Here is a 26,924-nt window from a genome sequence, read left to right as displayed (position 1 = left end):
TATTCAGCAGCCAGCCCAGGCTGATTAAGGGGTTACAACAATGTCTGGGGAATGCCCAGGACAAAACCAAAACCTACTGGTTAAGGGGTTAAATGTGTCTAGCTCAGTTCCCAGGCTTTTGGTCCTAGCCAGCTGACCTATGCTATAAAAAGGGGGATGGCTAAGGTCCAAAAAGGTGGGTTGTAGTGGGTCTGGGAGTGACAGCATCACCTGTGAGTGTGGCCAGTGGCACTATTGAAAGACCGGGGTTTGCAGAGAACATCCATACCATGGATAATACTGTAATGGACTCTCATCTCATGGAGGTATGCCTGGGCCACTACATTATCTCAGTTACGATCAGGGAGAGGATGTTCATATTGAACTGGCATGCGCCATGTTTACAGTAATGTTATATTAACCAGTATGAGCCTGGTCCGAAGTTATTCAAAGGGGTGCGTGTCCAAAGAACCTGGGTCTATAAAGCACTATGGGATATTAAGTGACACTTCAAAAGCATTAACTCAGCAAGACGAGAAAAAGAGTGTAGTTGCTATGCGTAACCAAGTGAAGGAAAAAGCTACAAGCAACCAGTCATTAAGTGTGGTCCTAGGTAAGGTGACAGGTCCTCTGGTAGTGAGAGGGTCAATGTACTGGCTCCCTCCCTAGTGGTCCGTATCCAATAGCACGCAGCACAGAGATCTATAGCCTGGTCATGAGGTACGGGATGGGAAGAGAGTATGCATGAGGTCTGCACTAGGTGCTCAGAGGGACCCCATGCTATTACTGGGAGGGAGGGAACAGAGGTACTCTGGACTTGTGGAGCGGGTGCATACCCAGCACATCCATCCTAATGCAATATACATCAGTTACAGTGTGTAGTCAGGTGGGACAAGTTTCTTTTCAGAGAAACTCTGCACTTTATTGCTGCACACAGTAAAGCTCATATCTAAGTTAGCTGCCTTAATGTTTAAATCTTCACGTTTAAATCTTCACATTAGGCCCCGGCCAACAAGTCTTCAACCACTTCCCACCCAGCCTATAGTAGAATAAGGGCTGCCTTCTGACTGGATGTTATATGACGTCTTTCACTATAACCCCTAGCATGTCTCTTGGACACCACGTGATCGGCTGTGTTCAATCACAGCCGATCACGTGTCACCAGAATCAGAAGTGTGCCACCGGAGGCACGCAGCGATCGAGAACGGCGCATGCCCCTCGGACACATCACTTCCCCAATCAGGGTAAACAGCCAATATAATTGGCTGTTTACCACGTGACCAGCTGTGTCCAATCACAGCCAGTCACAAATGTAAACATTGAGGAGCAGTTACTATGTGATCACTGCTCTCTCGCATACCAATCGTGTGAGGAGAGAGCAGGGATCAGTGAGTGAAATCAGTGTCTGTCTGACAGTGTATTATACTGTGCACATCACACGCCGCCCTCCCCCCCCAATAAAGAGGACCTGTCATAACATCTGTTTATCTGGATCTGTCAGTCACACAGCCCATCTGCTACAGGTCCACTACTAGTATCGACATCGGTATTGCCATGGCTACCACCACACAGTCTTACTAGTACTACCATTGGTATATCTGCACAATCCCACAACTAATACCACCATCGGTAAATCTACACAGGCCTGCCATTAGTACCGCCACACAGGCCCATTACTAGTACCGCCATTGATACCACCACACAGGCTCACTAGTACCGCCACCGGTATATCTGCACAGGCCCACCACTAATTCCGCCATTGGTACCATCTCACAGGCCCATCACTAGTACTGCCACACAGGCCTGCCACTAATACCGCCATCAGTAACACCAGCAGTTACATCACACAGGCCTACCAATAAGTACTGCCATAATGTCTCAAAGGGTTTACACACCTGAGGAGGCATATGCCATCCTTACCATGTCGGATGATGAAAGCAGCGGGGAGCTCCCATCATCCGATTCTGGCTCAGAATAAGAGCCAGTGGATCAGAGTCCGAGTCAGTGGAGGAAACTGTCCCTCCTAAAAGAACAAGGAGATCAGGACCAAGATCAGAAGATCTGTCTACCACCAGCAGCGCCAGACACCAGGAAGAGGAGCCCAGTACAAGTATTGGAATTACATGCCCAACCTGAAGAATCCAGCCCCAGTCCTACCTTCCTGATGAACTGGCAAACCCCTTATGGTCGCCTGCCAACTCAGGATCCGCTATAATCCCCCTTTCACAGCAACAGCCAGGTGTACAGCCCAACACTACGAGTTTTTCCAAATTAGATTCTTTTTGTTTATTTTTCCCACAAGATTTGCTGCAGAATATGGTGGACCAAAGCAATATGTATGCATCGCAATTTATTGCTGCCAACCCCAATTCATCCTACGCCTGCATGTTCCAGTGGCGATGTCTCACACACTGGACGAATTTAAATTGTTTTTGGGCCTTATGTTCAATATGGAGCTTACAAAAAAAATTTACTCCGTGCCTATTGGTCCAGCAACCCCATCCACCACATGCCAATATATTCTGCTGTCATGTCCAGGCCATGTTACGACATGAGTATGCATTTCCTACACTCTATACTAACGATAATTTGCAGTACCCTCGCCGAGATCATCCCAACCATGAAAAATTGTGCAAGATACGCCCCCTAATCAGTTCCTTTTCCGAGCGAAGTTTTTATCCCAGACCAAAATATTTGTATGGACCTTATACATTTTACTGGCCGACTGCACTTCAAGCAGTATATACCAAGTAAGAGATCCAGGTATGGGTTGAAATTAATTGTGTGATCCAGCCACTAGATACGTGTACACATTCCGTATTTATGAAGGCAAAAACTCCCAGCTCCCGCCCCATGAGTGCCCCACATATATTGGAACCAGTGGGAAAATTGTCTGGGAGCTGTTTGAAAAAGAATACCGCTTATATGTAGGCAACTATTATACCAGCCTGACCCTTTTTCGTCACCTTTACAGTAAACAAACCCTGGCCTATGGTACCTTAAAAAAAAACAGAGGGGCTTCCCACAAAATCTGTTAACAAAAAAATTGCAAAATGGGGAATCTGCACAAGGAGGCCTTGGCCATGAAGTGGAGGGACAAGAAAGATGTCCACATCCTCTCTACCGTCCACAATGACACCTTGGTGGAGATCCAGAGAAGACATGGCCCCGTTGTAAAGCCTGAATGTGTCCACAACTACAATCTGTACATGGGGGGTGGATTTAAACGATCAGATTCTACAACCTTATTTGTCAACCCAAAAGTTACGTTATTGGTATAAGAAAGTTGCATTTCATCGATTTCATATTGCCCTGTTTAATTTGTTTGTCTGCTTTCAAAAAGCAACTGAAAACCAACCAATCACCTACCTCAAGTATATTGAAGACATCGTCACTGCCCTGATTTACCAATAAGGACCTGCCCCAGGAAGCATTCGCTCTGATTGTGCGAGTCGACTTCACGAGCAACATTTTCCCTATAACCTCTGCCTTACAGAATCTGGAAGAAGACACCAAAAGAAATGCTGTGTATGCAGCAGTAAAAGAGATACCAGCTATTATTGTCCATAATGTCCCTCCCAACCTGGCCTGTGCATCGGACATTGCTTCAAAAATTATCACACATCCATCAGATATTAGTTCCCCTTATTATCAACAGACTGCCATTTCCCCATTTCAAATACCTGTGTGGATCATTTGCTGGCTACCATGTTTATACCTTCCTTTTTTTTTTATATTCTTTATTTAGATTACTTTTCCAGTTACAGTATAAAATATATTATTTCACAGTTTCCGACATTTCTCGATATCTTAATGATTATACATACAACACCAATCCTTTTGTAACCCCTCTTCCTTATCTCCTACCCTCCCCCCCCACCCATCCACTTCTCTTCCCTGCAGACAATCACACAAGGAGATAGTTGGGTCGTCCTTTTCTCCCTAGGTATTATCTTTTATTTATTTTTTTATCTTATTTTGTAATTTCCTCTACCTATCTCCATGATTTTTTGAAATTGTTCCATAATGTCCATTTATCTAGTAAGCCCTCTCCAGCTACTGTTTCCTCTCCCCCTTCTCTAGATCTTTCTAGATTTTGAATCTCATTTACTCGAAATATCCAGTCCCGTATTTTGGGGCTCTCCGTCTCCCTCCATTTTTTTTAGAATTAAGCTTTTGGCGGCGTCAAGTAGAATGGGTATAGCCAGGGCCGCTGTTAGAAATCATGGGGCCCCATACAGCCTACCTGACGGGGCCCCATTGACCCCGCCCACAACCCATCCTGGCTCCGCCCATAACCCCACCCCTGCCTCCACGCTGTCAGGGCAGGAGGCAGGAGCTGGAACATTTAACATTTACAGCGCCCCACCAATCATAACTGCATCTGAATGGGAGAGATGTCAGTGTTTTGACATCTGTGCCCATTCAGTTTGTGTCTTCATACGGAGCTTTCAATCAGGTCTGCATGAAAAAGGACCTAATTGCAAAGCTTGGGTGAAAGGTTATGAAAGGAGAGTGGTTTGGGGGTGGTAAAAATGCAGCTTGGCTATGTATTTCTACTGTCCCTTCCCCCATCACATGTGTAAAAGTAGCATCTCCCTATGTGCACATGGTCATTATCATTATGATGATCAGTGCACAGCAGGTGCTGTGTGGCTCTGTCAGTGTAACATGACTGTGTGATGCTGACTTTGTTATGGCTGTGCTGAGTTATAGTCTGTAACACACAGTACAGCCATATATCAGGAAAGTCAGCACCACACAGTCATGTTACACTGACAGAGCCATACAGCACCTGCTGTGCCCTGATCATCATAATGATAATAACCATGAGCACACAGAGTCTAGGGACTGCACATGCTACAATAGTGTGACCTGTCAGTGTGTGTGTGTGTGTGCAGGGGACTGCTTGCCTGTGCACCACTGCCGTTGTCCAGATTACTCCTGCTGCTCTGTCTGTCTCAGCCGTCCCAGTGATAAGTCCCTCAAGCTGCAGCACTTACTGGATGAAGGGAGCCGTATAACAGTAATATCCATCCGCCGGGGAGGCATACAGTGAGCAGGAAGAACTTTAGTTTGTGCAGGTATACTGAGAACAGCATGCGGCACAGCATTGTATCCCTGCACCCGAAAATAGAAAAAAAGTCCCTCTTCTGCTTTCACCTCCTGGGCCCCTCTGGTAACCTGATGGGGCCCAGGAAATGAATATATATTCCTTATATATGTTAGTAATCAAGTGGGTGCAGGTTAATATAGTTATTTCGTTTTTTTTTTTTTTTTTTTTTTTAGCTAGAAGTTAAAAGCTGCTCGGGCCCCCCCCTGCTGGCCGGGCCCGGTACAACAGGGCTGGTTGTACTGCCCTATCAGCGGCCCTGGGTATAGCAGAGGTTTTATATTGCTTTACTGGTTCATCTGTCCCATGGAACAAAACGGTCCACGGGTCTTCAGTTATTTCCTTGTTTGTTATGACCTTTATTAGATCTAAAACTTCCCTCCAGTATTTTTTAATAATGGGGCAGTCCCACCATATGTGGGCCATTGTCCCTGTTTTTTTGCACCCTTGCCAACAATCTGAGGATTGCTCACTTGCATATCTACCCACTTTGTCTGGAGTCGCATACCACCTTGCAAGGCACTTATAATTCGTCTCTATAGTCTTATTATCTACCCCCGAACAGTGAATTAATTTTAATATTTTTTCCCTATTCTGTGCACTACACTGTGACCCCAGATCACGTTCCCATTTTCTGATGTAAGGTGGGCCCTCCAGTCCTTCCCCTTCTGATAACAGTTTGTATATTCGGGCTATGTTATTTTTTGATTTTTCTCTCAAACAGAGCCTTCCCAGGTGCCTGTAGTCTTCCTCGCTTCGCATTGGTTGAGGTAGTTTAGCAATAAAATGACTTAGTTGAAGATACCGCCAGGCATCAATCCTCATGAGATCGGTGTCTGTGCTCAGTGTTTGAAAGGAGGCTAATTTACCTTCAAATAATATATCTTTTACTTGTGCATTTTCTTTTTATTTTGTGTGTGGATTCTATCCCATATTTTAAGTGAGGTACGTGTTATCTCCTGTGTGTTTATGCTTATTTGCCTATATTGTGGGGGGTTCCATATTATTCGTCCTAGTTGTGCTTGGCTCATTGCCTTTTCTAAGCTAACCCACCTCTTGTCGTTTACCTCTTTCGCCCAGTCCACCACCCCTAGTGAGGACCACTGCATTGTAGTATTTTTTAAGGTCCGGGACTGCCAACCCCCCCTGTTTTTTCCCTCTGCTTAGCACCGCAAAAGCAATTCTCGGTTTTTTGTATTGCCATTTATACTTTGAAATTTAGTCCTTTTAAAATCTTAAAAAAGGCCTGGGGGAGCGAGATGAGCAACATTTGAAACTTGTATAAAATCTTTGGGACCAGTACCATTTTAACCGTGTTAATCCTCCCTGTCCAAGAGAGAGAGCATGTTGAGATTTTTTTTATTTCTCTTTTTATATCATCTAATAGTGGGATATAGTTCTTCTCATATATTTTCCTGATGGTATCAGAGAGGTAGACTCCCAGGTATTTAATCTCCTTATGCCATGGGAAATGGAACTCCATTGTGAGCCTCTCCTCCTCCTGTCTACTGATGTTAATAATTAAGATTCCGGATTTGCTGGGATTTATTTTCAAGTTAGATATTTCGTCATATTTTTCCAGCGTCCCCAGCAAATTCGTAATCGTAATCCGAGGGTTAGTAATATAAAACAGCACATCATCCGCGTATGCTGCGAGTTTATGCTCATCTTTTCCCACCCTGATCCCTGCTATGTCCGGGTTGTAACGAATAGATGACAATAACGGTTCCAGAGACAGTACAAATAAGAGGGGCGACAGTGGGCACCCCTGTCTGGTACCGTTTGCCATTTGGAATTGTGAGGATGATTCTCCGTTTACCTTTACCGAGGCCTGGGGGTATTTATACAGTACTTTGATCCATCGGATCATTCTAGGCCCGAAACCCATTGCTTCCAGGGTGTCTATCATGAGCCCCCAGTCTACCCTGTCGAATGCTTTCTCCGCATCCATCGACAGGAATAGACCTGGGGACCCATTATTTTTTATAGCCTGAAGAAGGAGTAACGACAGCACACCATTGTCCCTGCCTTCTCTTTCAGGTATAAAACCGACCTGGTCAGGGCGCACCAATTCGGTCATCTTTTCCTTTAGTCTGGACGCCAGCACCTTAGCATACAATTTGGTGTCGGCGTTTAGTAAGGCTATCGGTCTATAACTGGAACAAAGTGTGCTGTCCCTCCCCTCCTTTGGTAGCACCGTAATTGAGGCCTGCAGAGCCTCACTCCCCATTTTAAATTTTGTACCTAGGCCATTCATATATTGACAGAGCTTAGGGACTAAGATCTCCTTGTATTTTTTGAAATAGTATATCGTATACCCGTCTGGTCCCGGACTTTTACCGGGAGCCGAGTCTTTTAAAGCGCTATAGATTTCTTCTTCTGTAATGGGTCTATCTATATAGTACCTATCACTTTCTTTTAGCAGCAGCAGCTTCGCTTTATTCAAAAATTCTTTGATTTTTTCCTTTTTCTCGTTCTCTTGTACCCCTTTCTGTCCTACATTATAGAGGGCTTTATAATATTGCTTAAACGCCTCTGCTATCTCCTTAGTTGTATGAACCATCTTCCCGTTCTTATCCTTGATTTTATCTATAAAATTGATTACTCTCTTCCTTTTAAGCTGTCTCGCTAGATGATTTCCCATTTTATTTTCCCAATAATATCTTTACCTAACTCTCCCCTCCAGCGTCCTCCTTGCTTCCAAGTCCCCCATGTCTTTAAGTGCCTCTCTGTTATTAACCAGCCGGTGATACAATTCCTGCTGATAACCCTTTTGTTTTTTATGCTCCTGCTCCAATCTGTGGACCTCTTTAATCAATTTTTCCCTTTTCTCTGTTCTTTCTTTTTTTATTCTTGCACCCACGGAGATGAGGATACCCCTTACATATACTTTATGCCCCTCCCATAGGGAGGCGCCCGTAATTTCACCTGTGTCATTGACCGAGAAATAGAATTCTATTTCTTTCTGAATTATCTCTGTGACTTTCTCATCCTGTAAAAGGTTCTCATTTAGTCGCCAAGTGAACGGTTGTCTATGTATTCCCAGTATCCTCATCTTCATTGACACCGGGGAGTGGTCAGATAGAGATGCAATACCAATCTTGGTTTCCGTCACCAAATCCAACAGTCTGTGTTCAATCATTATGTAATCTAACCTGGAGTATGTCCCATGCACAGGGGAGAAAAAGGTATAATCTTTTGTTTTATCATGTTGTAACCTCCATACATACATCAATTGATATTGTCTCAATCGAAGTTTGATCATTTTCAGTAATTTCTTAATTGTTCCCTGTGCCCGGGACGTACTGTCCCAAGTCGGATCCATGCAGAAATTGAAATCTCCGGCCAGAACTACATCATCTGACTTAAAGTCTGCTAGTTTTCCTAAAGTTTGTTGTAAATATCTTATGGGGTTTTTATTTGGACAATATACGTTTGCAAAGGTTACCATCCTATCCCCTAGATGTCCCTTCAGAAACAGATATCGGCCCTCTGGGTCAGTCTCCCTATCAAGCAAAGTGAACCTTGTTCGTTTCTCAAACCCAATTGCTACCCCCTTGGCCCTTCTTATGGGGGAATCCCCATAAAACCAGTTCGGGAAATTATCTGAGTATAACTTAACGTTTGTTTCTTGAGTTAAGTGAGTCTCCTGCAGGAACACCACTTCTGCTTTATATTGCTGCAATTCCTTTAGTAATTTACAGTGCCTTGCGAAAGTATTCGGTCCCCTTGAGCTTTTCAACCTTTTGCCACATTTCAGGCTTCAAACATAAAGATATAACATTTTTATTTTTTGTGAAGAATCACCAACAAGTGGGACACAATTGTGAAATGGAACGAAATCTATTGGATTTTTTTTTTTTTTTTGCATCAGTATATAGCACGCCGTAATCTCTCATCAACAAATTGTGGCAAGCCTTGCGCCCTTGTTACTTTAGTTCCCTTCTGCTTATCGCCACCATTTTGCCTGTTGGCAGTGCTACTTTCACATCACATGCAATCCTTTTCAGCATTTTCCTCTATTTTATTCTTTATTTGTTTTGTTAAAATTTCAAAAAATGTATTACAAAAGTATACTTTCCTATTCCATTTCCTTATATATCCCCCCCCCCCCAATCCCTCACCCCCTCCCTCCCCTCTCCCTCTCCATCTCTCTCTCTCTCTCACTTCCCCTCGAATCCACTCATTCTGAGATATTCCCTTGTTTTTTTGAACTCCAACCATTTTCCCCATTTACTATAATAAGTTTCCACTTGGTCTCCTCTTCTAGATATTGATTCCTCCATTGATCTTAACCACTCTATTTTGCCTAACCATTCCCTCATAGATGGCGGTTCAGATGTGCCCCATCTCTTTGGGATCAGGCTTTTTGCTGCAATCAATAAGTGAGGAATCAATGTGTTTTTGTATTCCCCTAATGTTTTGTCAGTATCATGAAACAGACATGTCCACGGTTCCTTCTTTACCTGTTCCCCTGTTATCCGAAAGATGTTTTCTATTATTTTCTCCCAGTATGGGCCAATCTTTCCACAGTCCCACCAAATATGTGCAAAGGTTTCCACCTTGTCGCAGCCCCTCCAGCATAGTGCTGATATATCTGCTCTTCTCTTGTGCGCTCTTTGTGGGACAATATACCATCTTGCCATTAGTTTAAATGACATCTCCACTGACATATTGTCCTTAGATATTGTACCTGCTATTCTTAGGATCTTCTTTCTACGTTCCTTATCCCCCAGAGTACGTAACTCTTCTTCCCATTTTTTCAGGAATGGGGGTTCCCCTGGTTCCTTTTCCTCCTCTAGAATTTTAAAAATTTTGGACATACTTTTTTTCTTGCAGTTCGGGGCTGAAAGCATTCTCTCCATAGGTCTTAGATCTCCTTCCCCGCGGAGTGGCCGAGGCAGGGTCTGAGCAAAATGTTTAATTTGTGCATATCTCCAACTATCTAAATTCCTACATCCCCATCTTTGTCTTATTTCTCCTAAGGTGCAAAGTCTGTCCCCATTCATCACTTCTTTCAACAAAATATCCTTTTTTGCCCATCTAGTAAAATAAACAAATTCCTCCTTCCCTGGTTTAAAAAAACTTGTGTCTAATAAAGAAATTAAAGGTGAATTATACTGCCAGTGGTTTAATTCTCCCACTTTATCCCATATTTTAAACAAATTAATAGTTAGTGGGTTGTTGCAACTCCCCAAATCACGATAATCCTGTGGTATCCAAATCCTTTTTCCTAGATTGACTCCGCTTTGTGTTTTCTCTATGTTTACCCACACTTTATCCCCTTTGTCATACACCCAATCCACCACTCGTGAAATTACTGCTGCCTGGTAATATCTTCTGAGGTTGGGGGCTGCTAATCCCCCTCCTACTTTCCCCCTTTCTAGAGTCGCATAAGAAATCCTGGGGTTCTTACGTCCCCATATATATTTTAAGATGAGGGTTTTAAGTTTCGTGAAGAACTCCTGCGGTACTTTTATTGGGATCATTTGGAACACATATGTAAATTTTGGTAAAATAAACATTTTTAACGCGTTTACTCTCCCTATTAACGGGGTTTATGTCTCATACTTTTAATACATTCTTTAACCCTATTTAGTATATATGTATAATTGGCCACGTATGCAGATGACAATGTGGGTGTAATTCTTACCCCCAGGTACCTCAGCTCTTCCCTACACCAGATAAAGGGGAAGGACATCTGAAGTTCCTCTTGCTCTTTTTTAGGTACTGTTATGTTCAGGATTTCAGTTTTTGACATATTGATCTTAAAATTTGTCAACTTCCCATATCTGTAGATCTCCTTAATTATATTTGGCAGAGTCACCCTGAGCTCTGAAACATAGAATAATATGTCATCTGCATACGCAGACACCTTATACTCCTCTCCGCCTATTCTCACCCCCCTTATATCTCCATTTTTCCTGATAGAGACCAGCAAGGGTTCCAAGGCCAGTACAAACAGCATTGGGGACAGAGGACACCCCTGTCTGGTTCCATTATATAACTCTACTACCGGGGAGAGGTTACCGTTAATTTTAATTTTTGCCGTCGGGTGGGAATAGAATGCTTTTATCCATCGCAATGTTTTTTCTTTTAACCCCAGATATCTTAAGGTCTCAAACATGAAGCCCCAGTCTACCCTGTCAAATGCTTTTTCAGCATCCACAGATAACAGGGCGACTGGGGATCCGCTGCTTTCCACCCCATGAATCAACATTAGGGTTTTAAGGCAATTATCCCTACCCTCCCTTCCCATGACAAACCCCGTTTGGTCACTATGGACCCATTGGGGTAGTAATGGTTTCAGCCTTTCTGTTATCACTTTTGAGAATATCTTCACGTCCGTATTCAGAAGAGAGATTGGTCTGTAACTCCCAGGGGTTGTTGGATCCTTCCCCTCCTTTAATATCAAAGTTATATAAGCCATCAATGCTTCTTCCCTCAGTTTTTCCCTTTCTGCAACTGCGTTCATATACTCTCATAATTTGGGCACCAGTATTTTTTCAAACTTTTTATAATACAGGATTGGAAACCCGTCCGGGCCTGGGCTCTTCCCAATTGCCATTCCCCTTATTGCCCTCACAACCTCGTCTACCGTTACAGGAGCCTCTAACCTCTCCAACTCATCTTCTGGGACTGTAGGGAGATCTATTCCTTTTAGATACTCAATAGTGTCTTCCTTGTTTCTACTTTTCCCCTTTCCCTGTCCTACCTTATATAACTGGCTATAATAGCCATGAAAGACCGTCGCTATTTCTGGAGTGGAATGCTTCATTTCCCCCTTTTCATTTTTTATTTTTGATATGAAGGACGCATTTCTTCTCTCCCGCACTACTCTCGCTAACCATTTCCCAGGTTTGTTGCCCTCCTGGTATCTTATACTCTCTACCCAGTGGTTAACTCGCACCCTTTCCTTCTCCAAGAGTCCTTCTAATTCTAGCTTCTTACCTTTCAGCTCTACTCTCTCTGGGATCCCCTTTGGTCTTGTTTGTTGCTCCAATTCCCAAATCTCCTTATTTAAATCTTGTAGCCTTTTCCCTATTTCCTTTTTTTTCCCTGTCCCGATGCTTATTAGAATTCCTCGTATAAATGCTTTATGGGTCTCCCATATCGTACTCCTCGTAACCTCTGGGGAGTCATTTCTTATAAAGAACTCTTCCAGCTCTGTTTCAATCCTGCTTCTAGTCTCTGGGTCCTGTATCAACGCTTCATTTAGTCTCCATGTCTCTATCTTGGCCTGATCTGTTACTAGCTCCAGCTGTACCATAACTGGAGCATGGTCAGACAGGGAGATAGATTTTATTACTGTATCTTTAAGTGCTGGGAGCATTTGATGTTCGATCAGTACATAGTCAATTCGGGTAAATGTCCCATGCACCGATGAGTAAAAAGTATGGTCTCTGCTATTCGGATGTTTTATCCTCCAAGCATCGACTAACTGAAATTCCGAAAGGAGAGCCTTTATCTTTTTATATCTGAGCCCCGACCATCGAGGGGACCCCGCTGAGGAGTCCACCCGAGGGTCGATGCACATATTCAGATCCCCCGCCACTATCAATTTACCTTTTCTGAACTCTGCCAATAAGTCCAGGACCTTCCTCAGGAATTTATCCGGGTCCCTGTTTGGGGAATATATGTTCGCAAAGGTATATACACCATCAGAGATTCTTCCCCTTATGAACAAAAATCTCCCTTCCGGGTCGGCCATTTGTTTCTCAACTTCGAACCTGACACTTCTCTCAAAACCTATTGCTACCCCCCTAGCGTAACATGTAGTAGAGTAGCCGTAGAACCATGTAGGGAACCTCCAAGATGTCAATCTCCCTCCAACCTCGTGTGACATATGTGTTTCCTGCAGACAGATCACATTCGCCCCATACAATTCTAACTCCTTATTTACTCTGAACTTTTTTTGGGGAGTAATTATACCCCTCACATTGTACGTTATCAATTTCAACATTGTCATATCTCGCTCATCTCCTCCCCCTCCTCTCTTCCCCCCCTCCCGCCGGGGGGAGCAGTATGCTCCCTCCCCGCCGAAAGGTCAGCATGGGGAGAGAGGAGGGGGACACGAGAGAGCGCGAGAGAGAGTGCCTACACCCTGTTTGAGAGAGAGATTACCTCCTATCCCTCCCCCCCGCTTCCTCCCCCCCTTCTCCAGCCCCCTCCCACCTTCCCTCCCCCTCCCACCCCCCCCCCTTCCGCCCCCCCCTCCCACCCCCCCCTTCCGCCCCCCCCTCCTCCATTCAGAGGAGTGAACAATTTCCATTTTTGTTCCTTGCATAGGTGTCCCGGTGACCCACAGGTCACCTTTTGCCCGCCTAGCATTCTTTGGGAGGACCGCCTCATTCACAGTCTGTCAAAGTGCTCGCACTCCCCCCCCCGTCCACCCACATCCCGCCTCCCCATCGCCCCCCAGTGATGGTAATTACACCCCATCTCTCCCCCCTGTCCCCGACTCGTGACCACTGCGTAGCCCCACTGCTTCCTTCGTTCCCCAGCCCCTCCACCCATCCTGGTAGTACCAGTGGGGGGATTTCTAACCTATTACAGAAGTCCGTTAAGTCCTCTGGAAACCTTAATACTGCAATGCGGCCGTCTCTCCTTCCCCTAAGACATGCTGGAAATCCCCATTGATAGGGAACGTTTATTGACCTCATCAGGTCTGTCAGGGGTTTAAGGAGCTTTCTTCTCATCAATGTTTCCCCTGCGAATATCTGTAACTCCGATTCCTGAAACAAAATCTTGTCCATCCTTCGGATATTCTCCAATACTAGCGCCTTTTCTTCGTAAAAATTAAATCTGATTATTACATCTCTTGGTTTTTCTGTGGCTTGGGATCGGTATCCCGCAACTCGATGTACTCTGTCTATTTTTAATATTTCATCCTCAGCTCTTCCTAGAATGGGATTGAACAGGTCCTGCATCACCTTGGGGAGCTCTTCGCTTTTAAATTTTTCTTCTAGACCTTTTATCCTAAAATTTTTCCTTCTTCCGCGATTTTCTTGGTCCTCGATTTTATATAGGATCGATCTATTTATTTTTTGGGCTGATTTCGCTTGTTCTCTTAGGTCCCTCAGATTCTGTTCATACCCATTCATTCTTTCCTCCATCTCTTCCACCCTACCTAGTACTTGACCAATATCTGCCCTTATTCCAGCTATATCGAATTTAAGTGATGTTTCAACTTTAGTCAATGCCTCTGTAAATATCTCTCTCAGCATACTCAGGCTCACTTGTGGCTCCGCCAACACTGGGTCTCCTTCTATTTCGGGTTGGGAAGGGGCCTCTCCTTTTCTCCCCAGTTCTTCCCTTCTTTTAACCTTGTCTTCTTCCTGGGAACTTACCCCCCCATCCTCGTGCGAGTTGGGCATAAGTCCTTAGGCTTTTCCGCTCCCCGCCCTTCTCCCATCTCCATAGTTTTACTGATACCCGTGCCTGATTTTCTTAATGTCTTCTGGCTGGGGGTTTCCTGGCTGCTTTCCATAATACTTGTCTCCCCCACCAAATATCGTTGTATCCCCCCAGGGCTAGCAGGCCCTGCTCCCCCCCTTTTATTCGTCTTCCCCCGCATTCTCCTTTTGTGGCAAATTAGCTCCAAGTCCCAGGACCTTTTATCAAAGCCAGTGTCCTTTTCCTTTCGTTTAACTCTTATGGGGTACGAATTAATTAAGTCACTTTCCGGGAGCGGGATGTTTCCGTCAGGTAGGAAGGAGTGCTGGAGAGGTTTATTTTGCGTGGGAGTGTTTTTTTTTCCCTTCCCCCTCCTCCTCTCCCCTTCCCCTCCCTTCTTTCACAGAATATGGCTACGCACAGTGGTATAGTCCTTCCCCCTTATGCCAATATGCCAACGGACAGCAAAAGTACTATTAACGAGCAGTGGGCACCAATCCGACTCTCCGCTCAAGGCAGTGTGCTAGGATTCTCTTTTCTTCTTTTCTCTTTCCCTTTTTTTTAATAGCAGGTACAAGCTGTAAGCTAACTCCAGTATTCACCGCCTGTGTCTACTTACAGAATTGCTGTCAGAAAGTGCTGGACAGACAGTAGGTGAAAGGGTAGACAATTGAAAGTGAGCGCAAAACAGCACCACTACTTTATACCCCTGTATGAGACATGTATGTAGGAGGAAAAAAAAAAAAAAAACTCCGCACTGCATTGCTGTTTATATGTCCTTCACATATCCATCCACCTCATGCCGTTTCTCACCCTGCAGGGTTTATATCCAACTGATCAAGCAGCGTTGGTAACAGTCTAGTGGTCTAGTAGTGAGTGTCACGCTAATAGCAGGCTTATATATATACACTTTACCGCTTTCAAAGAAAAACCACTTCAGTAATAGTTTAGTCAATAACAATGACAATGTCCAGCTGTCCATCCCATCTCCTTTCATCTGCACTACTTGCTCACCCAGCTGCTCCGCTGCTCCTCTACTCTGCCACTGTTATCTGATCAAAAACCTTACCATCTCATGAGGGGGTAAAGATGTCCGTGCTCATCCGAGCAGCCAAGCCAGCTCAGTAGTGAGGGGGGAGAAGGTGAAAAGCTCCGCACAGAGCCGCCGTCCCACCGCTGTGTCCCTGCTTCACAGGGGAACGCTCTCTGCCCGCTCTCTGTCATGCCTTCATCCGGAGCTTCCGCTCTGCCTCGTGCAGGTGAACAGCTGACGGCGGGTGGGCGGCGCTGGCGGTGCGGGCGATACGGAAGGCGAGGATGACGGGGGAAGAGGACGCAAGCCGCTCCGGCGGCTGCTACGTGTCAGCGGCTCCTCCCATCTCCAGCCGAAATCTATTGGATTTTTGAAACTTTTTTAACTAATAAAAAAATGAAAAGTGGGGCATGCAAAATTATTCGGCCCCCTTGCGTTAATACTTTGTAGAGCCACCTTTTGCTGCGATTACAGCTGCAAGTCGCTTGGGGTATGTCTCTATCAGTTTTGCACATCGAGAGACTGAAATTCTTGCCCATTCTTCCTTGCAAAACAGCTCGAGCTCAGTGAGGTTGGATGGAGAGCGTTTGTGAACAGCAGTTTTCAGCTCTTTCCACAGATTCTCGATTGGATTCAGGTCTGGACTTTGACTTGGCCATTCTAACACCTGGATACGTTTATTTGTGAACCATTCCTTTGTAGATTTTGCTGTATGTTTGGGATCATTGTCTTGTTGGAAGATAAATCTCTGTCCCAGTTTCAGGTCTTTTGCAGACTCCAACAGGTTTTCATCCAGAATGGTCCTGTATTTGGCTGCATCCATCTTCCCCTCAATTTTAACCATCTTCCCTGCCCCTGCTGAAGAAAAGCAGGCCCAAACCATGATGCTGCCACCACCATGTTTGACAGTGGGGATGGGGATGGTGTGTTGAGGGTGATGAGCTGTGTTGCTTTTACACCAAACATATCGTTTTGCATTGTGGGCAAAAAGTTTGATTTTGGTTTCATCTGACCAGAGCACCTTCTTCCACATGTTTGGTGTGTCTCCCAGGTGGCTTGTGGCAAACTTTAGATGAGACTTTTTATGGATATCTTTGAGAAATGGCTTTCTTCTTGCCACTCTTCAATAAAGGCAAGATTTGTGCAGTGTACGACTGATTGTTGTCCTATGGACAGACTCTCCCACCTCAACTGTAGTTCTCTGCAGTTCATCCAGAGTGATCAAGGGCCTCTTGGCTGCATCTCTGATCAGTCTTCTCCTTGTCTGAACTGAAAGTTTAGAGGGACGGCCAGGTCTTGGTAGATTTGCAATGGTCTGATACTCCTTCCATTTCAAAATGATCGCTTGCACAGTGCTCCTTGGGATGTTTAAAGCTTGGGAAATCTTTTTGTATCCAAATCCGGCTTTAAACTTCTCCACAACAGTATTACGGACCTGCCTGGTGTGTTCCTTGGTCTTCATGATGCTCTCTGCGCTTTCAACAGAACCCTGAGACTATCACAGAGCAGGTGCATTTATACAGAGACTTGATTACACACAGGTGGATTCTATTTATCACCATCAGTCATTTAGGACAACATTGGATCATTCAGAGATCCTCGCTGAACTTCTGGAGTGAGTTTGCTGCACTGAAAGTAAAGGGGCCGAATAATTTTGCATGCACCACTTTTCAGTTTTTTATTTGCTAAAAAAGTTTAAATTATCCAATAGATTTCGTTCCACTTCACAATTGTGTCCCACTTGTTGGTGATTCTTCACAAAAAATTAAAATTTTATATCTTTATGTTTAAAGCCTGATGTGGCAAAAGGTTGAAAAGTTCAAGGGGGCCGAATACTTTCGCAAGGCACTGTATACCTCTTATCCAGGGAGTTTAGACCTTTGACGTTTATACGACATAATTTTTACCTCTGTCATCTGTGATTTCCCAAACCCATACATAACCTCCTTCCTCGGTCTATTATTTAAACCTTTTTTTTGTTAGTTTCTGCAAGGAACATTCTCAGCCTCCCTTCCCACCCCCCCATCCCCTGGCCTAAACCTGGCCTCTATTTGACAGTTGGAGACCCGCTCCATTCTGCCAACTTAGCCTCCTAGGGTGCGGCTCTGGCCCCGACTTCCCGCGTCTACGCCCCCTCCCCTTTTCGGGGGGGGCGCCCCTAATTGATAAAGAGTGGTCGAGCCAAGTCCCCACCCGATCCCTCCACCACTTCTCCCCCCACCCCCCGCCACACCCCCCAAGAGCCTAGACATATGAAAACAAGGGAAAAAAAAAAAAAAAGAAGGGAGAGAAAGCATGAGAGCAAGGATCAACAAAAAGTCCCTCCCCTCTTCCAACATCCATTTTCAATAATCTTCCCCCAGTTCGTTGGGTATGTTGGGGTTTGGGATTCCTAGCTTGTTACAGAAGTCCTCCAATTCGTCAAGGAACTTTAGTCTAATTGTTCTTCCATCTCTCTGGACTAATAGTGCCGCTGGGAACCCCCAACTATATCTTATATTTGACCTTCTCATTTGTTCCAAGAGAGGTTTTAATTGTCTTCTACAGGCCAGGGTGCGTGCGGAGAGGTCTGTAAAGACTTGTAGCATTGTTCCTTCATACTGCAATGGGGGCACTCCTCTAAGTTTACTCCAGATCTTAATTTTGTCCTCAAACTGGTGAAATTTTATAATCACATCTCTCGGTACTTCTTCCCTAAATCCTGGGGGTTTCCTTACTCTGTGCACCCGGTCTATCTTTATTTCCTCTCCTTCCCCTCTTCCCAGTATAGGGTTGAATATTTTTCTCATTTTCGCCCCTAGGTCTTCGCCCTGCTATTCCGGTAAGGCTCTTATTCTCAAATTTTGACGTCGGCTCTGGTTTTCCTGTTCCTCAAGTTTATATAAGATATCCCTTTGGACCATTTGCATTTTCTTTACTTGCGTTTTTAATTCAAGTATTTCCCGGGCCTGTTTTCCTGTTAATTCCTCTGTTTCTTCTACTCTCCTCAGCAAATGGCCCATATCCGCCCTCACAACTGAAATCTTTGCTTTAATTGTATTTTCTAATTTAGCGAACATTTCCAACATTTCACCTTTCGTTGGGATTTGAGAGGTGTCCCTTTGCTCCCTTACTTTTCCTTCCAGGTCTGAGTCCATCTCCTCCCCGGAGGTATCTCCTGATACCCCCGCTAACTTTGCCTCTTTCTTCCTCTCCCTTGCCCCCTGTTGTTTTTTCTCTAGACCTGGACTTTTTGCGCATGTTTCCTTAAGGTACTTCTGGATCGTGCTTGTATTGAGACTCTCTTTTGGGGTTTTGGTGTCAGTCGTTTTTTGGTTTCTACCCCTCATCTTCCCCCCTGTTATCTTTCTCTTCCCCAGGATTCTTTTATATTTATTTATTTGTCTCTAAAAAAAAAAAGGGAAAAAAAGGATGGGCCTGAGGTAAAAACCCCTTTTGTTTGGTATACCAGAATGGGCGTAAATTATTATATGGCTCTTTCCTTCGGGGGCGGAGTCTTGGTTAAGTTGTTCAGTTCTTGCGCCACTATACCATTAAGAAAAATAAATGGTATAGTGGCGCAAGAACTGAACAACTTAACCAAGACTCCACCCCCGAAGGAACGCACCCTGCTCTCAACACTCTGTCTTAAGATCCGCTGGTTGAGGGTTTAGTCAAAATGATAATCCCCGTCATTGCCGTATTATTATATGGATAGTCCCAGGTGGGATAACCGCTCTTAAGTTATTCGGTTCTCAGAACGTTGTTTCCACAATACAATTCACATGCATACCCTTCTTCAAAACTTTACATTTACATTAGTTTCATCATCTCATCCTATCATTTCAGTATTAAAATGATTTCAGTTAGAAGTAGGCTCCCCTGGATACTGCTCAGAGTCTCTTAACACTGTGATTTCAAGTTTCTACATTCCAAATCACAAATAATCTGAGCTTTCTTCATGTATAACGGGGTGTGACGGGTAGATACAGGCAGACACCAGGGTGGCCCTAACTAGGGTTTTAATCTGATCCTTCGTCCTTCCACCTCTCCAGTCAAGTCCCCTATTCACTTTATTTGCTCCTCCAGAGGCTTCCTGGTATCTGTTTCACTCTCCCCAGACCAGTATCTTTATAGGCGCAGGCACAGTCTGTCATACATATACATAAGTAAGTCTTAATCTGACCTGTTCCAGCGAGACTCAGTGTCCACAGGATGCGGGAGCGGGTAGGCAGGGGGGGGGTGGAGACGGAGGGCTCAACGCAGTCCACTGCCGATATGTGTCGCCTAGTCCCGCCACGTATGGTCCTGGGCTCGTTCCGCTTGTCCTGCGGGCCGAGGTGGGGGATGAAGGGAGGCCTCTCTATGGCTTCATCTACGGGGCAGAGTTCTCTCTCACCGCGCTCTGCTCCAGCTGATCCAGCGGGGACGTCTCCATCCACTCACGCGGGTGCCGCCATCAGGCCCCTCCCCTCTTACGTGCTGCTCGTCATCCCCAGCCATGTTTCTACCTTCCATGTTAATTAACTGACCCTGGCCTGTTTACCGACAATGTCTTTGCCTGCCGGTTTAAACCACGTTTCTGACTTCCACGTGCACCAACCTCAGCCTGTTTACCTTCGACGCCTCTGCCTACAGTTTTAAACCACGTTTCTGTCTTCCATGTGCACGGACCTCAGCCTGTTTACCTTCGACGCCTCTGCCTACAGTTTTAAACCACGTTTCTGTCTTCCATGTGCACGGACCTCAGCCTGTTCATGAACCATGTTTTTGCCTGCCACTTGACTGATCTTTTGCCCTTCTACTTTAGTACACAGGGGTTTCACATATGTGAGGGGCTTCAGAATACCGTTCTGAGTAGAGAAAAACAGTTTTTCATTTTCTTTGCTACCAGAAAAGGGTCTGGTTGACCGTAGGCTTCAAAGAGATTTGGGTGGGAGAAGCCTCTAACCCTGTCCCCCTGGCCCTAAGCTTGATAGTCCTTCCTGCTGCCTGGACCAATAATTTGGCTGTGCTGACCATATTGCTGCCTGTGATGAGCCAGGACATTATGGATCATGTTTCTTCTTGCTGCTTGGACCAATAATTTGGCTGTGTTGACCATATATCTGCCTGCTGCCTCTACTAACTATGGACAGTATTTCTGCCTGGGCCTTCAGAAATCTGATCGGTAGTCAGAAAACTGTATGTGTAATTTATGCTCCTAGAACACCTAGAGGTGCTACTTGGATGTTGGGCCTCTGTATGTGATCAGGCTGTGCACAAGACTCAAACATGTGGTATCACCATACTCAGGAGGAGTAGCAGAATGTATTTTGGGGTGTCATTTTTGTTATGTACATGCTATGTGTTAGAAATATCTTAAATGGACAACTTTGTGTAAAAAAAAAAAAAAATATGCATTTTCACTTTTTTACATATTTTCCCAAAACTTCTGGAAAGAAATTAACCATTCAAAAGACCCATTATGACTCATAGATGATACATTGGGATGTTTTATTTCCAAAATGGGGTAATTTTGTGGGCAATTCCATTGTCCTTGTGCTCCAGGGCCTTCAAAAGTGTAATAGGTGGTTGAGAAATTAGATGTGCAATTTATGCTTGTAGAACACCTGAAGGTGCTACTTCAATGTTGGGCCTCTGTATGTGGCCAGGCTGTGTAAAAGTATACCACATATGTGGTATCACCATACTCAGGAGGAGAAGCAGAATGTATTTTGAAGTGTAGTTGCAAGTATGAATATGCTGTGTGGGAAATAAACTGTTAATTTGACAAGTTTGTGAAAAAAAAATCTTAATTTTCCCAAGAATTGTGGGGAAAAATTTCAACTTCAAAAAACTCACCATGCCTCTTAGTAAATACCTTGGACTGTCTACTTTCCAAAAAGTAGGGTATTTGTACTTTCCTGGCTTGTTAAGGTCTCAAGAAATGAGATAGGCCGTCAGTACATCAGGTGTGATCAGATGTGATACATTTTCAGTGATTTGCACCAGACTCTAACTTTCACACATACTAAATAATATCCACTGTCATTCAAATTGTGAGATCGCTGAAAGTGGAAAATTGGTCTGGGCAGGAAGGTGTGTAAGTGCCTGGTATTGAAGTGGTTAAAAATGGCACACACACTTCACAATCCAGTCCAGTCTTCTATTTTTTTTATAAATAGTTGACATATTCTTGGTCCTTGGGAAAAAAAAGGTTTCTGAACCCTTCAGATAATGCCAGTTCACAAAGTGGGTAGTCAAAATGATCTTCAAAGAAACCTATCAAAAGAATAACACATGCATAAACCTAGAAAGGGCTACAGATACAATACTAAAGACCAAAGGTTTTCAATACATGCTAAGACTTAGAGCCTGAATTACTTAAGAACTATAGAAAAAATGTGTGACTATTAACTTTCATTATCTGATCATATGAAGAGCATCTGCACGTGATTGGAAATCAATTTTTCTTTTCATGTAATTATCTAAATTAGATGAATACGTTTTACACATTTTGTTCAAAGAAAAATCTCAAATTCTTGAGAAAATCTGTCTCATATTGTCTACAAATGAAGGAAGCTTCATACAAATGGTACTCTGTGAAGCAAAAGGGACCAGTACAGGGGTGCTTACAACAGTCCGTTTTTAATACAAATTGATATTTTTTTCTGCTGCTGTAACTGCTTAAAGTGGGGTACCCTCTAAAAAAAAAAAAAAATTAAAAGTCAGTAATAATCAGACACTTACCTGTCCCAGGGTCCAGCGATGCGGGGGAACGAAGCCCCCCCTCATTCTCCACTCCGCTCGCGGCGATGTCATGCGTACTGTGGGCACCCGGCTGTGGCTTCACAGCTGTGCACCCACTGTGCATGAGCGAGCAGCGCAGGGCGCCGTGATACCCCGTACAGTCACCTGGGACATGTGACAGGTCCCAGGTGACTGTGCGGCGCGAGGGAAAGTGATGTCACCAGCCCAGCAAGGAAGAAGGCAGACCACGAGGGACCCCCTAGCAACAGGTATTTAGAGGTGAGTAAAAACATATTTTTTTTTGCCAATTATTTTTTTTTTAAAGAGTTTTAAACAATTTTTTATTTGTTCGTGGCAACACCACTTTAAAAAATAATCTATAAAAATGTGTTCATTGGAAATTAACTTTATTTTGCTTGTTGCCTAAACTTTTGTTATGCATGATTACAATGCTGCATGAAGAACAAAGGCCATTGTCACCCTGTTAAAGAAAGTGTAAAATAACCAATTAAAGTGGATGTAAACCCTCTCCTATACCCAGTGACGTGAATAGCCTCAGATAATATACAAGGTTGAACCAAATCTTCCTACACAAGTTTAATTTGTATATCTGCTGTCTTCAGCTTTCTATAATGGGTGTGGATTCTTGGCATACACTGTGTGACAGTTGGAAGATACTTGCAGAGCTGTGCTGTGAATAGACCAGCTCTCTGCTAACCTATTTATACCCCCATGACACAACTTTCCAGCTGCTTTTATCTCTAATGTCGGAGAACTTGTCAGAAGTTATACCAGGCGACGGGGCTAGCAAGGTGTCAATCTCGCCGATGAAGGCAGCGACATTGACTTCCTTCACTAGTCCCGTCTACCTGGAGTCACGTTCAAAATGAACGGACTTTACTCCATGTGTTGGCAAGTCCATTCATTTCTAAGTCCGCCGGACTTTTGGGAACAAAAAGTCTGCCGGAGCCCACACACGGGCAGATTGTACGATCATGTGTACGCGACATAAGAATCTCTCTTAAGTTGCCTATGCTTATTTTTGTTAACTTTTTCAATACCCCAAAATTTGAGGCCTTTAGGATTTTGTTGGTGGAACATTTTTAAATGTCTAGACATGTGAGTCTTCAAACCTTTTTTAATATTATTAACATGTTCTGCTAGTCGAACATGTAAGGGTCTCAAACTCTTATGCCGCGTACACACGTAGCGGACTATCCGACGGACTTAGTCTGGTGGACTTCCCGCCAGACTGTCCGTCGGACTTTCCGAACGAGCTACTTGCCCACACACGGCACTTTTTCAGCGGACTAATACGGCGTACTAAGTCCGCCGTACTATCCGCCCTACTTTTGAAATGAACGGACTCGCCCACACACGCGGAGGAAAGTCCGCTCATTTCGAGCGTGTCTCCAGGTAGGCGGGGCCCGCGAAGGAGGCGTCGCAGGCCCCGCCACCTGGTATGAACTTAAAGGGGAACCCCAACGCCGAAAAAAATCGGGCGCCCCCCCACCCCAAAGCACCTTGTCCCCATGTTGATGAGGACAAGGGCCTCTTCCCGACAACCCTGGCCGTTGGTTGTCGGGGTCTGCGGGCGGGGGGCTTATCGGAATCCGGGAGCCTCCTTTAATAAGGGGGCCCCCGGAAAACCGGCCCCCACCCTATGTGAATGAGTATGGGGTACAATGTACCCCTACCCATTCACCTGTAAAATAAAGTACAAAAAAAAACACAACACACAAGATAAAATAGTTTATCGCACAGCTCCGGGGGTCTTCTCGCCGGACTCCTCCGCTATCTTCTTCTAGCTCTTTTGCTAGCGGAGGAGCCCGGCTTTCTTCCTCGCCGCGGCCTCTTCTTCCGACTTTGGGGGTCTTGTCCCCCTCTTCGGTTCTTCTGCCGGGCCACCGCGCCTTATTATAGCTCTTTTACAGGCGGTGGCCCGGTCTTCTGTCGCTGCCGCCGCCGCTTCCTTCCGTTCTTCTTCTTCTTCTCCTGGAGATGTTTACCGACGTTCTCTCCGGCCGCAATGCCAGGGACACGCTGCTCGGCAACTTATAAAGGGGCGGGGTCATCGGTTGATGTCACATGGGTTGATGGCGACAGTCCCAGCATCCTCCGGGACTGTGACATCGTAAGGGTGCGGGGTCACCATGTAACATCAACCCATGTGACATCAACCGATGACCCCGCCCCTTGTCCCTATATAAGTCGCCGTGCAGCGCGTCCCTGGCATTGCGGCCGGAGAGAGCGTCGAGTCAACATCTCCAGGAGAAGAAGAAGAAGAACGGAAGGTGGCGACAGAACCGAAGTGGGGGACAAGACCCCCGAAGTCGGAAGAAGAGGCCGCGGCGAGGAAGAAAGACGGGCTCCTCCGCTAGCAAAAGAGCTAGAAGAAGATATCGGAGGAGTCCGGCGAGAAGACCCCCGAAGACGGAAGACCCCCGGAGCTGTGCAATAAACTATTTTATCGTGTGTTGTGTTTTTTTTGTACTTTATTTTACAGGTGAATGGGTAGGGGTACATTGTACCCCATACTCATTCACATAGGGTGGGGGCCCGGTATCCGGGGGCCCCCTTATTAAAGGGGGCTCCCGGATTCCGATAACCCCCCCGCCCGCAGACCCCGACAACCAACAGCCAGGGTTGTCGGGAAGAGGCCCTTGTCCTCATCAACATGGGGATAAGGTGCTTTTGGGTGAGGGGGGCCGCGTGGCCCCCCCTTCCCCAAGGCACCCCCCCAAGTTGAGGGCACGCGGCCTTGTACGGCTCGGGGGGGGGGGCGCTCGCTCGTCCCCCCTTTCCTGGCAGGCCGGGTAGCGTGCTCGGACAAGGGTCTGTTGTGGACCTGGGGGACGTGCAGGTAAAACAGGACCCAACACCATGTCCTGTTTTAAAATGGACCAATTTTTTTGTATGATTTTCTCAAATTTCCTATACTGAACATTATAACCGAGAACCATCCTGAAATTATGATCATCTGAATTGGGAACCCTCACACGATCAATGTCTGTCCATCATTTTAACTTTTGCAATCTCCCCTTCGAGACAATGTTTCTCATAACCTTTTTGCTCAAATCTCGATACTAAAACTTGTGATTGAATAATGAAATCATCATCACAAGTACAGTTACGATGCAACCTAATAAACTGTCCCCTGTGGATATTGCACAACCATGATCGATGGTGGGAATATAGGCATTGCGGTCGGTGGGTTTAAAATGATTCAGAAGTCTAAAACGATCATTTACGAATGACCAAATCAAGATACACTACTTTCTCGTGATCAATATTCCATGTGAGAGAGATCTTTTTATCATTACTATTTAGTGAATTGATAGAAGACTCAAGAGCAGATCTATCACCTTCTTATATCATAATGAGGTCATCAATAAATCTGCGATAGCAAACAGGTTCAGAGAATATTTTGGAGAAAGTGGGGATAAACGCAATAGGGATGCATCTTATATGTTCCATGATTCGGGATGAGCTGAACACCCCCCTGTTCGGTTCGCATCCAGAACATGCGAACAGGCAAAAAATTTGTTCGAACATGCAAACGCCGTTAAAATCTATGGTGCGCGAACATGAAAAATCAAAAGTGCTAATTTTAAAGGTTAATATGCAAGTTATTGTCATAAAAAAGTGTTTGGGGACCTGGGTCCTGCCCCAGGGGACATGTATCAATGCAAAAAAAAGTTTTTAAAACTGAAGTTTTTTCGGCAGCAGTTACTTTAATAATGCTTAAAGTGAAACAATAAAAGTGAAATATTCCTTTATATTTCGTACCTGGGGGTGTCTATAGTATGCCTGTAAAGTAGCGCATGTTTCCTGTGTTTAGAACAGTCTGAGAATAAAATGACATTCTAAAGGAAAAAACGTAATTTATAGTACTAGCGCTAGTGCCGGCTATTAATGAATTGTTGGTCCTGACAATTCACATAAAAGTAATTGAAAATTTTTTTAAATTTTTTATTTTGGTGTGGATTTCCCCTTAATAACCATACCAGACCTGAAGGGCCTGGTAATTAAATTTTGGGGGACCCCCACGCATTTTTATCTTTTATTTTTTAATGACTTTTATGTGAAGTATTGGGACCGACAATAGCGTTAGTAATATAAATTACTTTTTTTCCTTTAGAAATTTTGCTCTCGGACTGTTATAAACAAGGGAAACATGCGCCACTTTACAAACATATTTGAATACCTCAACAGATGGATTTTAAAGGCAAAGTCAATGAACCAAAAAAATATTTTTTTCCCATATTAATATACTAAAATATTTATTAATACAAAATGATAAAAAGAATACAAAAATAATTACACAAAAACATTTTATACAGTATTATGTGGGGGTTATAAAGCAACAAAGAGCAGCTTATTCCAATGCGTTTGGAATGATGCATAAAGTTTTTTCTTCAGGGAAGCCACTCTCTGAAAACACAAATATCAAATAATATATTTTGAAAACGATACATGTGTACCCAAAATGTCTGTGCTGAACTACTCACATCTCCACCCCCTGGTTCCAGACAAAATTATCTTTCACCACGGCCACACAGCTTTTATAAGGGTCTCCTTGTGAAAACACCGCAAAAAGAGCCCAAGAGTCAAAAAAACCTCTTTGATAGATGTATGAAATAACTCCACTACGTATGTCTCCAGTCCCTGCTATACAAAAATTGTATCCAG

General features: G+C 44.5%; 1 protein-coding gene across 1 annotated transcript in view; it reads left to right on the top strand.

Moving 5' to 3' along the window:
• Positions 1 to 26,924, top strand: part of STIMATE (STIM activating enhancer) — a 188,934-nt gene that overhangs the window by 109,041 nt on the left and 52,969 nt on the right. The window contains exon 9 of the mRNA XM_077452269.1: positions 9,993 to 10,010. Coding sequence (XP_077308395.1) covers positions 9,993 to 10,010 — 18 coding nt within the window. The remainder of the gene's footprint in view (positions 1 to 9,992; positions 10,011 to 26,924) is intronic.

The sequence above is a fragment of the Lithobates pipiens genome, unplaced genomic scaffold, assembly GCF_037356315.1.
Source record: "Lithobates pipiens isolate NorthernLeopardFrog02 unplaced genomic scaffold, aLitPip1_a1.2 Scaffold_23, whole genome shotgun sequence".
NCBI classification, from domain to species: Eukaryota; Metazoa; Chordata; class Amphibia; order Anura; family Ranidae; genus Lithobates; species Lithobates pipiens.
The sequence above is the reverse complement of the archived record's forward strand: the minus strand, read 5'-3'. Positions and strand labels throughout refer to the sequence as shown.